The sequence below is a fragment of the Perca flavescens genome, chromosome 7 (assembly GCF_004354835.1).
Source record: "Perca flavescens isolate YP-PL-M2 chromosome 7, PFLA_1.0, whole genome shotgun sequence".
NCBI classification, from domain to species: Eukaryota; Metazoa; Chordata; class Actinopteri; order Perciformes; family Percidae; genus Perca; species Perca flavescens.
In genome coordinates, this window is record NC_041337.1 from 27,465,426 (window position 1) to 27,479,437 (window position 14,012).

The window sequence follows — 14,012 nt, forward strand, 5'->3', positions numbered from 1 at the left end:
CAATGTTGTCTACAGCCTTTGGAACTATTTGGACCTTAAACCACATATGGAACACCTCAGACGTCTAGTTTACTTTACTAGGCTCACAGTGAAGCCAGCCGTCTGCCTCCAGAGACAGAGCAGTCAGTTCCACTAGTGCCACTCCTTCCAAGCTTACTCAACACATCAGGTGTTATAACTGCAGGGGGGATAGATAAAACGGATTAATGATTCTTTCCATTTAGTGCTGGCTCTAGAAGTCCCAAGATGAGGATTTTTTTTTTTTCCTGTGCCCGTTCCTGTGAAAGCAGCGAGTGGTCATGCAGGGAATGAAACTGTACTGTACTGTTTATTTTTCTTTGGCTCAAAATCAGAGAATTTATTGGTTTAATTCTGAAGTCGCAGAGCCATTTAAAAACAAAAGGCAGAGCAAAGTCTGGGCCTCTTTTCCCCTGAAAGAACAAAGTACAGAGACAAAGTGTGCACTGCAAAGAATGACATCACTTTTGGACAGTGACTACCAAGTTGGGTTCAAGGCTGGATTTTTTTTTTTTTTTTTTTTTTTTTAGCACAACTTCCCTCAATTTTTTTTCTCCTCTGGCAGCGTGCGGTTGTGTTTGACAGAGTTTATAAATATAGGGAGAACGGCAGACAAAACAAAGTTTCAAACTTTATTTCTACCAAAAACATCGTCCCCCTGTCATCAAGTGACAGTCCTTAGTAAATTTCTCACAATGCTGGATGGAAAGCACAGCCAATGCTGCATCATCATACAGTAGCTCAGGCAGCCAGGAAATACCAACCATTTAGAAAATCTGGTCGTCTCTCATGAAGTATAAAAGGGAAAATAAAACAAAAGTCAAACATGAGAGCTACAATTCTAACAAATGTATGGTTGCGTATCCTATTTAAGAGCTAAAATGGACACATTTAAAATGGTGAAATGGCTTGAAAATACAGAGAACAAGCCGAAAAGTCGAGCAAAAATTCGGGAGATTCAACATGTTAGAGCCACCAGTCTTGCTGTGAGACAGTCCTGACTATTTGGTAACAGTTGTAATTGATCAGATATGGATCTGGTTTACAGTTGTAAACCAGTGACACCGTCCAAGTCCCAGAAGTGTTTGCTCCCGACAGCCAGGTATCCTGCAGTTTTGGGCTCAGAATTTGAGGCTAAATCCTGGACCGACTGCCGACACTCCCTGGTTGCTGGTTGTCAGGTGGAAGCCTGTGTCTTTGAGGTCGTCATCGCCCTGGAGAGATTATGGAAACAAAGTTAACTCCTGGTTAATGACTGGAGTCCGTTTCAGCCCTTTTCCGATATTACAGTTCCATTTCTTACATATTTATTATAGAACTGATCAACACTACACTGCTTACCTTTGGAAAACCCCTAATATGAGACATTTTGATTGTATTCCATATAAGTATGCATGGACATGTTTATCATTGATATTGTTATAGTTAGTATTTTCCTGTTTTTAAATGTTTCACAAGCTTTTTTCCACTTTTACAAGAATAAAGCTGAGATAAACAACTAATACCTTTGGCAGGATATGGTCTAATTTGTTTGTAAGACGGCAAATATCAACAGTAACGTTCATTGAAAAACATCAGTATCAGCCTTAAGCTTCTGGGTGGGTAGGACCACTGCTGAAAACATTAGGGACTAAAAGGTGCTCATCATGGAAAACACAAGGAGGAAATACCCGGACACAAAGGAGAAGCCTGTAGGTCTGTAATCTATTTAACACAGACAGCGTTCAGAAAGCCTGGTAGCTGTATGTAATGGAGAAAGTGGAGCTTAATGTCCTTACCAGGTGACTGTAGCCCAGGCCTCCCTCGGGTGGACGAGGACTGGTGCCTCTCTTCACCCTCTGTTGCTCGCTCTTGGCCGGCCAGGTGGGGAACATGGACGGCTCGATAGGCAACGGCGTCTCGCGGAAGTACTCGTGCTTGAGCCCCTCGTCCGATAAAATCCTCTTACTGGGGCAGTAGGTGAGGAATCTGGAAAACAGTCAATGATCAAGTTCATGTGGTCAGCTACGTTTCAATGAAGAAGCACAGGTAACCAGGTAGCTCAAAAAGGTAGCTTAAATTGTCGTGGGGACCTTTATTCTTCATAGACAGACGTCTGTGTTTAAAAATTGTAAAACTACATGTTGAATGTATTTAGGTAAAGAGGTTATCTGCTTCCAGTCCCCTGAGTGGCTGCTCTCATCTTTATTACCGATCGAGGCATATCTGGCATTTTCTGTGCCAGAAAAATAGTGACATGGCAACAACAAAAACGCAAGTAGGGATAACATTGATGAAGCTATACAGGTTTATTTAATTTAGATGCCCCTAGCAGCCAAAACCACCAACTACTTTTGTAGACTTTTAGTAGACTAAAAAATTATATGTTGATTTGCAACTTTTGAGGCAGATGTCTGGCTTCAAATGAACCCGCGCTGTAGTTTAAATTTAGTTGTATAGGATGTAAATACCGGAAAAGGATGTAGGAATCCCTACAGGTCTAGTGGTGTGACTTTAATATCAGCTGTATTAACTAAACTCCATCTAGACAGATAATCTGAACACAAGCTGCAGGCCTGATATGAGGGGCCAGTGGGTTTGTGCAAGGAGTCCTAATTGGTTATGACAGGATCAACACAGCATAATGGGGAGCTGTTTAATTGTGATAATTGGCTTTCCAACGGTCTGATTCACATCTTCCATGTGAGTGGGGGCAGTGTAGTAAATTATTATTTTTTTTTTTTAAAGATTTTATTTAACACATTGACTTTTGTTTGTTTTTTAATGTGGAAGGAATCTCTGAGAAGGGTTACTAATTGCGCCCACATCATGACTGTTTAGGAATTCCAAGAATGTGCTCTCTTCCTGCACCTGTGAACTTACTCCTCCTCAGCACCCTAAGGACCCAACGGCCCTGCTGGTTTTCATTCGAGCTGTACAGACCTGTTTATACCGGAGATACAAGGGGATGGAAACTAACTACACAGGATAGAAAACCAGCAGTATTCTGGGTCTTGAGGCCCTGCATTTTATGGTTAACCATACTATGGCACGCCTACAGATTGAAATAGTAAATAAAGCAAGTTCATGTTGAAGCCCTTCCTCAGGTGAGATCCCAAAGGCCCCAATCCTCAAACACTTTCCTAGACAGAGGGGTGTGATATTCCAAACAGCTCTGTGATGTCTACTTGCCAAACTACACCCTGTAAACTTATCCTACGCCGCTCTGTCTGAAGCTTTTCAAACCGCACTTCTCTACGTGTTGGCCTCTTGAAGTCTGAATCTGTCCCCGGGTAAACGCCTCGCCAGTCGTCTGACAGCTGGAAGGTTTCAGCTGCGCTGAACAGGTGCCAAACTTCCATTAAACCATGATCCCTCCACAGTGGACATGCTGTTGCCATCCGCTACAGCTGTGAGGTAACCAAGCAGTATGGTTTTCATTTACAGGTGTAGGCAAAAAGGCTTTGTGGGTGGGTAAAGAGGAGAGCTGAAAAGCTTGTCCCTGCTTTTTGCAGCTGCTAAACAATGCTGAACGACTGTGCAAGAAAGAACTATTAACCTATTGCTCTGTGTGAAAATGATTTTGTGTTAAATGTGCGTTTTCTAAAACATTTTCCTGTAGTGTGGATCATCACCGTGGCGAGTGTGTGAAACGAGGATGGAACAGGACTGCTGCCGAGGCATGTTGATGAATTATCAGTCCGCTACCATTGTCATGTTTTAAGTCAGCTTGCCAGAAATGCACCGACTTAATAAGGCGCTGGAAAGAGTAACAGAATTTGACAGGGTTGCAATGGGTTCATCCAAGTAAGGCAATTTCCACTGTAGGAGTCATGCTGATTGTTACTGATATTAGTGGCTTTACCCAAATTTTGTCAGTCGAATGCAATTTGGCTGTTCAATACGAATATTCGACTATGCCTTCTTTTTTTTCATAGAGAGTATCTAGCAACGCTTCATTGAACTGTCAGATCTGTCTTGTTTTTTCAACAGGATTTGGCAGAACAATAGGGTTACATTCAGCTAATAAAGTCAACAACTTGAGTTAGCCCTCCGAGCTAATGCGTGCTGCAAACTACTGTAGCCAACCAAGGGTAACAAAAATAAAAACAGCCCTAACTGCTATTTGTCTTTCATTGATATTGGTCTCCGGGTTCTATCAATAATGGATGGAAAATAATACAATATCTAAGTGGAGATTTTGGAAGACCAATTCAATATTTTTGACCTTGAAAATTTGTCAAACTATGTTGACTAACAATAATATGATTTTTTTAAAAACAACATTTTTAATACTTTAATACGTACTTGTCATTTTCTTTCTAATTTACTGGAACAAATACGCTATGGTGTACTCATCATGGTTTGTCAAGAACACAGTTATCCATCCAGCTACACAGTCACATGCGCACACAGAGAGAAAATAGTTGGAATACCTCAGCCAGACTGACTGTAGTGTAGTTAAGACGCAGTGCAGCCTGTGCAAGGTGCAAGGTTGTGTATTGTGCGTGGAATAAGAAGTGCACAAGAATCCTACTTGTTCATGAGGTCAAAGCCTTGATCCGAAAGCAGCGCACCAAAGCGCTTTCGCAGATTGTTGTAGGGATACTCTGTGAAAGTCATCTTCTTCACAGCGGGCAGCTCGCCGTAGCCAGGCCAGATTTTCTCGCTGGGTGACCCCAGATCCTACAAACACACACACACACACACACACACATCATTTAGCAGACAGCATATTGTTAGTGCAAGGAGAGATGGATATGAGATATTCCCACTTTGGCATCAAGTATGCATCAACCACAGACGTGGCAATAAACCAGTCCTAAGTACATTTCAATTCTTTAATTTATAACAGGTAAAGACTGTAGGATGACTTGGGAGGCCTGAATGACATCAGTCCACACGGCTGTCATGCTTTAAGCAGATCATAAGCAGGGCTGACCGGGGCCAACCCGTTGCCGTTTCCTCCCCTTAGCTGTGTCCTCAACAGCTTAACTTGTGTGAGTGTGCTGGAGACCAGAGAGAAAGCTCTGTTTTTGAAAGACTCTGAGTTCAGCTCTCAGTACTTTTGCAGCTCCTACCTTAATCTCTGTGGTTTGGAGTTAGTCCCACTCCGGTGTTACTGTTTGTACTTTCACATATCAGCCTTATTTCACCATTTGCTTTCAGCCTTATCAGAGCTTTACTTTTACTGCTAATGCACACTGCACGTCCTGCGGTTCCAGCTTCACATTAAAAGGTTTTCCACTTGCAAACAGGCGTGTTGCTTTTATGGTTAATTAGCGGTGCTTTTCTTCAAGAACAACAGGATTAATCAACCAGACACTGACATATTCTGTGCTATTTGAATCAAGTTTTTACTATTGCTGCGAGGAAGAATAGCACAAACAGTAACCGACACAGTGAGCAGAAATGGGCTGCAGGGAACAGCCATGGTTTGTGACACCTCAGATAAGTTATCAAGGTAAACAGCTTTCTGTGCCGTGCATTGGAAAAACACTCCGGCGTGCCAGCGCGGCTCGACTAGTCGCAGCCGGTCACGGCATGGTTCTGCTCGACTACCTCTACTACTATGGAAAAACCCTTTATGGTGATCTTCTCAGTTTCATAATAACTTCATCAGCTGGGTTAACGTCTACCAACAGCTCCACCCTGTGGTGTACTAAGGAAGTCCATGCTGACCTCCTTTGACAGATGACACTAAAGATTTACAGGCTGTAAACAGAAGAGCTTTACCCTTTATGGTGAGGATTTGCTTAAATTTAAAAAAGGGAAAATGAGGGCATTTACCTTAAAAACCTTGTTAATTTGGTCAATTTCAGATTTTCCAGGGAAGAGAGGTTTCTGGGTGAGGAGCTCGCCAAATATGCAGCCCACTGACCACATGTCCACAGCTGTGGAGTACTCCTGTGGAGAGAAAAACAAACACAGTGGCAGACCGCAGAAACACAAAGTAGACAGTCTGCATGGCAAGCTTCTACGTTGGAGTCTGTCTCGTGTGTGAAAGTGGATGTGCTCTGATGGGCTCCTGGACCTCTAATGTCTGGCTGTGTAAATCATATACTGTGAAACTCAAATAGTGTTTCAGTGGTATTTGGGTTATAAACTAGTCTTCTCTTGGAAACAGATCTTAAACCAAATCAATCAAGATGTTGTAACCACATATATGAAAAGTACAATCACCTTAATTATTTGTAGTTTCAGTTATTGCCTAGGTATTTCATCTGGTTCCTGTGAGGTGTGGAAGTAGCGTGACGTTGAATTCTCACCTTGGCTCCGAGCAGCAGCTCTGGTGATCGGTACCACAGAGTCACCACTACAGGGGTGTAGGGCTTCAGGGGCGAACCGTACTCCCGGGCCAAACCAAAGTCGCCAATCTACAGTACAGGACGGTTCACATTAACACCACTACATTTCATTTTGGGTAAAAGAATGAATGTCTCAGCATTGTTAAGATTCCTCCAAAGGTTTCATGTTTTGATGTCCCAGAGGAGATCAAATGACCATATACTCCAGTGTGGCAAGGTACAGCATAGTCACATTGGATTTGAAAAATTACAAGATGCAGTGAGATTCATCAGCTTGCATTTAAATCCCCCGCTGTAAAAACGTGGATTATTTACACATAGACTTTGTCTGCTGTTGATTTTGAAATTTATGCTCCAATTGACTTTTAGTCACCATGTGATGTTTGTGCAACTTTGCTGTATTGCTGCTAGCTCGGGCCTTGCAGGCCCTGAATGAGAACCACAGTCCTAGCATACCTTAAGGATACCCTTGTGGCTCAGCAGCAGATTGGACGTCTTCAGATCACGATGGAGAATCCAGTTATCGTGGAGATGTCGGACACCTCGCAGCAGCTGAATCATCAGAGTCTTTACTTCACCTGGAAGAGAAACGTCCTGCTTTAACAGAGCTGTTGTGAGGCAGAGGGTTTAATGCTAAACCCACCAACAATGAAAAAAATAAAGACCGAAAACAATTTTTGTCCCATTCAACTTCACACACACACACACACACACACACAAATGTCTCACTTTACCTGGCAGGAAGGGCTGCTTCATGGTTTCCATCAAACTCTTCAGGTCGTGTTCTACATAGTTCATCACGATGTAGATCTTGTCCATATTACTTCCCACAACTATTTCCTAATATAGCAGGAAAAGCACGGGTTAGATTTAGGTAGAACATTTAAGGATGCAGATTAGCCAATACAAGTGTTAAAGTGCTCATATTATGCTGTTTGGCTTTTCCCCTTTCCTTGATTGTGTTATATATCTCCCTTTGGGGTAAGTCCACCCCAAAGAGACTTACCAACTTACTTACTTACTCCAAACAGCTCTATTGTAGTCCAGCCTTTACTTCCGTGACGAACGTGCATCACTTTGTAACACATGTTATAATGCTCACCTAGCTGCTAGCATGACACACTCTCATACTCTGCAACTGACTAACTAGCAGTACTTACTGTGCATGTGCGACTCCCAACAAAGATGGTACAGAAGTGAGATGTCTCACTCTGTAGCTAAAACAGAGAGCTCAACACACAGGGTGGAAGGAGGAGCTGCAGCAATGTGCAGTACAACAAATATATGGTGTTTTCTGAAAGTTAAACCACATAAACCTATTCTGGTACAACCTCTAAATACAATTACGAACCTGAAAATGAGCATAATATGAGCACTTTAATATCTAAATAAGTAATTTGTAGGTTCACTCACCCTTACTGTGACGATGTTTGGGTGCTGAGCTTTCAGGATTGTATTAATTTCTCTTAAAGAGGTAATGGGGAAGCCCTCCTTCTCCTTCTCCATCTTTAATCTTTTCAAGGCCACAATTTCATCTGCAAACATGAGACCATATTCATTGTTTCACCAATAAACAGAGTGAACCCCAAAAGCAAATCGACCTACATGTTTATTTTCATACCCGTCTTTTTGTCCTTGGCTCTGTACACCACACCATAGGTTCCTTCTTCTATTCGGTTCAAGCACTGGAATTCCTCAACACTGCGACAACCCTGAAAATCAACAATCTAATTGAAGGCCTCAACATATTGCTTGCTTGCATTAGATGATTACATATACACAAATGATTTGCGGCTTAGCTGCATAAACATCTGCGTTATGTTGGTACCGACCTGTAAAGCAGGCAGATATTTGGGTAGCTCCTTTTTCAGCTCCACAGGTGAAATTGGAGGGGAGTCTGGGATGTAGTTCTCTTCGGGGGTGGGGGAGCGAGAATGAGTTTGAGAGTGAGGCGTGGGGTCACCCTCTCCTGCATCCTCCTCGTCGTCCTCCTCTTCCTCCATGTCCTCACCGCTCTCTTCTGAGTCGTGATCAAAACGGGACTCTGGCACTGTGAGGCGAAGGGTGAAGTCAGTTTAGTGTTGGTAAATGCATTTGAGCTGCTAGAATTTGGGTATGGAGAGGTCAAAACTCCAGCAACACTTTTAGAATAAAGAACAACTTTGTGTAGTGAGACAAACACACTTTGGCTTGTTGCCTTCATCATGGCCGGATTATTGTAGTAAACTAAAACTAAAATAAGCAGAAAAATTTTTTTTTAGTAAACTGAAACTAAATAAAAACTACACTTATATTAACCCATATTGCCAGGTTTAAAAATGAACATAAATCAATCATAGTTTTTAGCTATAATATTTCACTACAATAATAATAATAATAATAATAATAATAATAATAATGATGATAACTAAATAGTTTTTAACAACACCCAAACAAAAAACATTACAATTTAGTCGAACTGCAGGACATTTGAATCATGAGAATAACTTTACAAATAAGCCTTTGGACAGACATCACAGGTGACATGTTTACTCACCTGAAAGTATGTGATTTCCATTTTCCTTCTCTTCTTCAAAGTCTTCCACTGACTGCTCCTCCTCACTCACGTCCTCTGAAAGGAAGGAAGCCACCCTGTTAAACCCGTGATGCTGTGTAACTGGACCAGCAACATGAGTCACATTAGTGGAGCAGTTTTTGACAGTCTCACCTGCACTCTGCTCAGACCTTCCTGAGCCTGAAACTGACTCCTCTTCATCTTCTTCGCCCTCACTCTGGCTGCTTGACTCCTCTTCATCATCGTCATCCTTTTCATCAGAGCCGGACGCTGATGCTGGCCAAGGTGAATAAGACACGAGAGCAATTGTTAAAAAAGAAAGAAAAAGAATTGGAAGCAATTTAACTGCAATAGTGAAAGGGCCACGTCATCCAGCAGCTGTTGGTTCTGCACCAGTACATTCCTGCGGTGCTTCTGATCCACTTATCCTTTCTTGTAAAGTTCAAAGCTGTAATGACTAACATAAGTGGATGATTATCCTCATTCCAGCTTCCTGATTATTATCAGAAGTGAAAATGTCCTACCAGAGTGTTTAGCCATTTACAATAAGAGTAATTGGACAACCCAAGAACTGCAACTCTGTAGGTTATATAACCCTTTACCGATGGAGGATTCTCCTGAGCTGGTCTTCCTCTCACTGTCACTGATGTCCTGGAGGTCTGCGAGCAGGTCTTTGCCCTCTGGCTTCTCCTCCTTCGATGCTGCAGACAAAACCCAATGTGAGATATGCTGTAACGTATGAAACGTCGATGATCTTGGGGAAACTTGGTCTTTGCAACCTGATCAGTGTACCCCCAGGGACCTCCAAGTTAAATTTAAGACATTAAGACCTTTTTAATACTACATAGGATGAAACTGAATGCCAACTTCACAGCCATATAGTCACTTGTAAACTAAATATAACAATTTTAAGGCCTTTAATTTATATTTTTAGGACCCCCAGGGTACCCTGATGATTACGTGAATACATGATAATTGATGATGAAGCATACATATAATATTGGTAAATAGGAGCTTTTTTTTTTTTAGAGACTGTGAAATGATAATAAATAAGTGAATAAACCCACTCGCACTTTTCCGTGGTTCACTGAGTTCGGATCTCTCCCGAGGTATGCGGTTGGGACTTCGGCTATGATGACCTTGTTTTGATTTATCCTCATACTCGTCAGGTAGCATCCGATGGTGAGACGGCACTGTGGACAGGAAAGTCTCTTATTATTCTATAATACAGATTTAGCATCACAGCTAACAGGGTTTTACAACACAATCCTCATGACTGGCAATACGATAGAGACTCTGGTTGCTTTGGATTTTGAGCTTCAAGAAGATTGTTGAACATTTTAGGAAATAACTGCTCTCTTTCTGAGAATGAAATGAGAAGATCAATCTTATGTCTGTATGTAAACTACAGAGCTGGAATCAGGGCATGTTAAGCCTAGCTTAGCATAAAGACAGGAAGGAAAACAGCTAGTTTTGCTCTTTCCAAGGTGAGAAACTCACGGACCTTCTCGTCTACCACCTCGTTCTTTGCGTCGCTCCTCAGCCCTCCTCTCCCGATCCTTCAGCTCCCGTTGCTCTTTCTGCTGTTCGCGCAGCTTTCTGTCCCGTTCACGCTGGCGCTCCAGCTGTTCCAGCCGGTCCCTGTGGTCCAAAAAAAACCCAGGAGAATCCAATCGGGGTCTGTCCAGACAACCAAAAGCCCAATCTCGTCAATGTTTGTTTGTATTTAGTTTGGGTTGTTAAAGCTTGTCTTACTCAAACATACAGTTGGTTTGTGGCTGCAGCATTGCTCTGGTAACTTCACAGCTGTATTTAATGATAATATATTGTCATAAGATAACTTAGTTGTTGGCTGTCCACTTGACACTGCATTGTTTACATAGGCTTGATTTAATTTGCTTATAAAATACAACTCACCTACAAACTTGGACTTGTGTGAGAAAAGTGTAATAATCTATAGTGATTTTTAACAATTATTTTTTTGTGTGACTTTACTACTTTGTACAGCACATCATAATTACATGTACACCAACAGTACAGCAGCTATAGTTGAATTTTAGATCCAATTCATGTTGCGCAAAGGCTTAAACATGCTGCCGAATATAATACTTACTCCAACAAAACAGGCGTTGGCCTTTAAAAACATGTGTACTGATTAAACTCAAGTGGAAATTGTTAAGGAATAAATACTCCTGTGCCTACACTGATCTAATCTAATATGCAGTGCATTTCCAGGGTCGGAGCTTACCTCTCTCTGCGTGAATGAGCTCTGGCCTGTTCTCTTCGTTTCTGCCTCTCCCAGTCTCGCCGGGCTTTGTCTTCCTCCCATTGACGCTTCCTGCGATCATTCTCTCGCTCTTTTTCTTTGTCTTTGGGTCGTACATGTTTCCCTGCTGTAGAAGTAAAACGTCATGAGTAGAAGCCGATCCTAAAACATAGTTCCAAACATGTTGTATTCAGCTGTAAAACACATGTTTGTGTTTATATAATTAAGCAGCATTCCCACACCTCCTTCAGCAGAGTGACTGCGATGACGTCTTTTATCTTTTCTCTTCTCCTCCTTTCTGTGGTGAGACTTGTCTTTTCTTGCTATTTGCTGTGGAGGCTTGATTGCTAATGATTCATCTTCCTCGCCCCTGCATAAATGTAAAGAAAACATTGTGAGACTCTAAATAGCCAGCTACACTGTGTTGCATATCACTTTTAAATACATGATGCATACTACATCCACTTTGAAAATACACTGATGTTTGTTTCCTACAGTTCCAAGGACCTGTCCTCTGTTGAGTCCTCCCGTGTGTACGGGGAATTACGAATTGTTATTTCCATCTTTTGATCCCGTAGTTCTCCTTCCTCCGGAGTATCTCGTTTGGCTTCCCGATCATCCGACTGTGGAACAAGGCCCTGTGGGAACTGGGCAAGAAAAGAAGAGCACAATATGTAGTTAAAGCTAAGAAGACATCATTCAAATGTTCCCAGATAAGGAATAAGAATGTCAATACAAATATTAGCATATTTGATAGGTAGCTAACACTATTCAATGTCTTAAAAATAAAAAATAAAAAAAATAAATGCATAAAAAAACATTTAATGTTCCCACCAGAGCCGTTTGTTTGTTTATGTTTTGGTGCAAAAGCTTCAGAAACAGTATTTAGAGAGTCAGTGTCAAACTCATAAAAGCACAAAATAATAATGAACAACAAAACGCAACAAGAATTTTCATAGATATTACAATTATAATTTCCCCACTGGGGATCAATAAACAGTATAAATTAAAATAAATTAATAAATTAATTATAATTTTAGTTATTATTATTATTATTATTATTATTATTATAATTAAACATGTATTAGATAATTTGCCATTTCTAATCATTTACCATGGTGAGCTTTAATAGAAAAAAATCTTCAACAAAATGGATAAATGTGAGTGACTCGCAATTATTTGTATCCCTGTGACAACATGTAGGGGTCATATCGGTTTTAAATTAGATTTGAGATACTTTACATTTTTCTGGCGCTTGGGGTCTGATCTCTCTTCTAATTCTCTTCTGCGTTTTTTCTCCTGTAGTATTTCGTCAAGAGTTTTTACTTTCCAGGTCTCCTTTTCGTCCCCCATCAGCGTCCGCTCTCCACCGCCTGCTCCACACACACACACACACATCCAAGACAAGTGTTCATTCCACGTCATTTAAGTTCAGCTTCATTTGAATCATGAAGAGTAAGGCTTACACAGAAGAAAAAACAATACAGTTATATTAGATCCAGAATGAAAGAGAAACCCTACCACTTGTTGGTCATTGTTTTTTTTGCCATTTATCATCCATTTTACTTTCATGTACGTTGTCATAAATTGAATCATCATTGGTAAATTTGATTATAATCTTACAGTTTGTCCCACTGTTACAATATGCACCTCCAGTTTACTTCCTTGGTCAACACAAGGAATCTTAGAAAGAAGGAAGATTCATAGTCATTAGAAGTCTTTAGTGTCAATTCTATTGAAGCGAATAGGGTGGGCTGGCAAGTGCCACTATTACCCATCGTTTCAACTTTGACTGAAAAATGCTTCCACAAAATAGAAGAAACACAATGATATCAACCGATATTGCTGGCTAACGTCAGCGAAACAAAGTGTAAATGCTAACGTCCATTGGGGTATATACAATTTGGCTAATAGCGCCACCTCCTGACAATTATAGAACTATTATGGATAGAGCTGGCTAACGGTAGCCATTGTGAATATTATTAAATAGCATTAACAATTTGATGGATGGTAAGTAATGTATAACAAAATGCTGTATTACAATTAAATACATGTAACGTTAGAATGCTACAGGCTATACAACGTTATCTATGATCGGTTTTAAGCAAACGAGTATTAACTTAACGGTAAGTTACAACGTTAGCTAACGTTAAAAGGCCAATTGACTTAGCTAAGTTAACGTTAGATAGCCCGCTGACGTAGTTTATAGTTAATTCTGAATAAACCAGTGGGTACATTGTAATGTACCAGCGCATTTAGCGAAATAGTAGAGGAGTTAATTACTTAACGTTAAACCCGCTGAGTGTTTTGAGTCCAGCGGTAGGGGCTAACACTTTAGCTAACGTTAGCTACCTAGCTAAAACTAGCATGGTCGACTGTTGCAACTTTGTAATGTTAGCTAACCGACATTACATGGTTTTCAAATGAACAGTTAGTACAGCTGGTAGAGCTAGACACCTGAGAGCCTATGACTGTGTCCGTAGCTATACCTAAAAGCCTAGCTACAGAAAATGATGCAAATAACCAGCGAGCAGGTGAAATGGTTAAACAAACCTGAAGTATGCGCAGCGGTATTATGGCACACCGGAAGTCTCAACGCGTCAGTAACGCCTGTAAAACGTCCGATGTGAAACAAACCTTCAGTCACGACTGTAAGGTATATATATAATATAATTGTACAGTCTATGTCTCCAATACAATACAATATAATTTAATACATTACAATAGCCAGACATGGCCTCCCTTGTGAGGACCTTGTCACCACCTACACTGCTGTGGTCAGGCCATGTTTGGAGTATGGCAATGTCCTTTTGGTGGGCTGTGATAAAAGCCAAGCTGCTCTTCTGGAAAGGGTCCAGAAAATGGCCCTTAGGATCATCACCAGAGG

General features: G+C 41.1%; 1 protein-coding gene across 12 annotated transcripts; it reads right to left on the reverse strand.

Moving 5' to 3' along the window:
- Window positions 1-636: 636 nt before the first annotated feature.
- On the reverse strand, window positions 637-13,774 carry cdk11b (cyclin dependent kinase 11B). 12 transcript variants are annotated; one of them, XM_028584105.1, is made up of 20 exons: window positions 13,679-13,774; window positions 12,368-12,498; window positions 11,633-11,772; window positions 11,368-11,495; window positions 11,108-11,252; window positions 10,364-10,500; window positions 9,933-10,052; window positions 9,462-9,560; window positions 9,013-9,135; window positions 8,842-8,916; window positions 8,138-8,355; window positions 7,927-8,017; window positions 7,719-7,840; window positions 7,040-7,145; window positions 6,762-6,883; window positions 6,267-6,374; window positions 5,788-5,904; window positions 4,535-4,683; window positions 1,797-1,986; window positions 637-1,232 (listed from the first exon to the last, which is right to left on the reverse strand). In XM_028584105.1, the coding sequence occupies exons 2-20, from the start codon at window positions 12,476-12,478 to the stop codon at window positions 1,140-1,142; spliced, it is 2,394 nt and encodes a 797-aa protein (XP_028439906.1). In that variant the 5' UTR covers window positions 12,479-12,498; window positions 13,679-13,774; the 3' UTR covers window positions 637-1,139. The 12 variants fall into 12 exon arrangements, with proteins under 12 accessions (XP_028439906.1, XP_028439904.1, XP_028439907.1 ...); XM_028584103.1 differs by having other exon boundaries at window positions 9,927-10,052; XM_028584106.1 differs by having other exon boundaries at window positions 10,364-10,539.
- Between the last annotated feature and the right edge of the window lie 238 nt (window positions 13,775-14,012).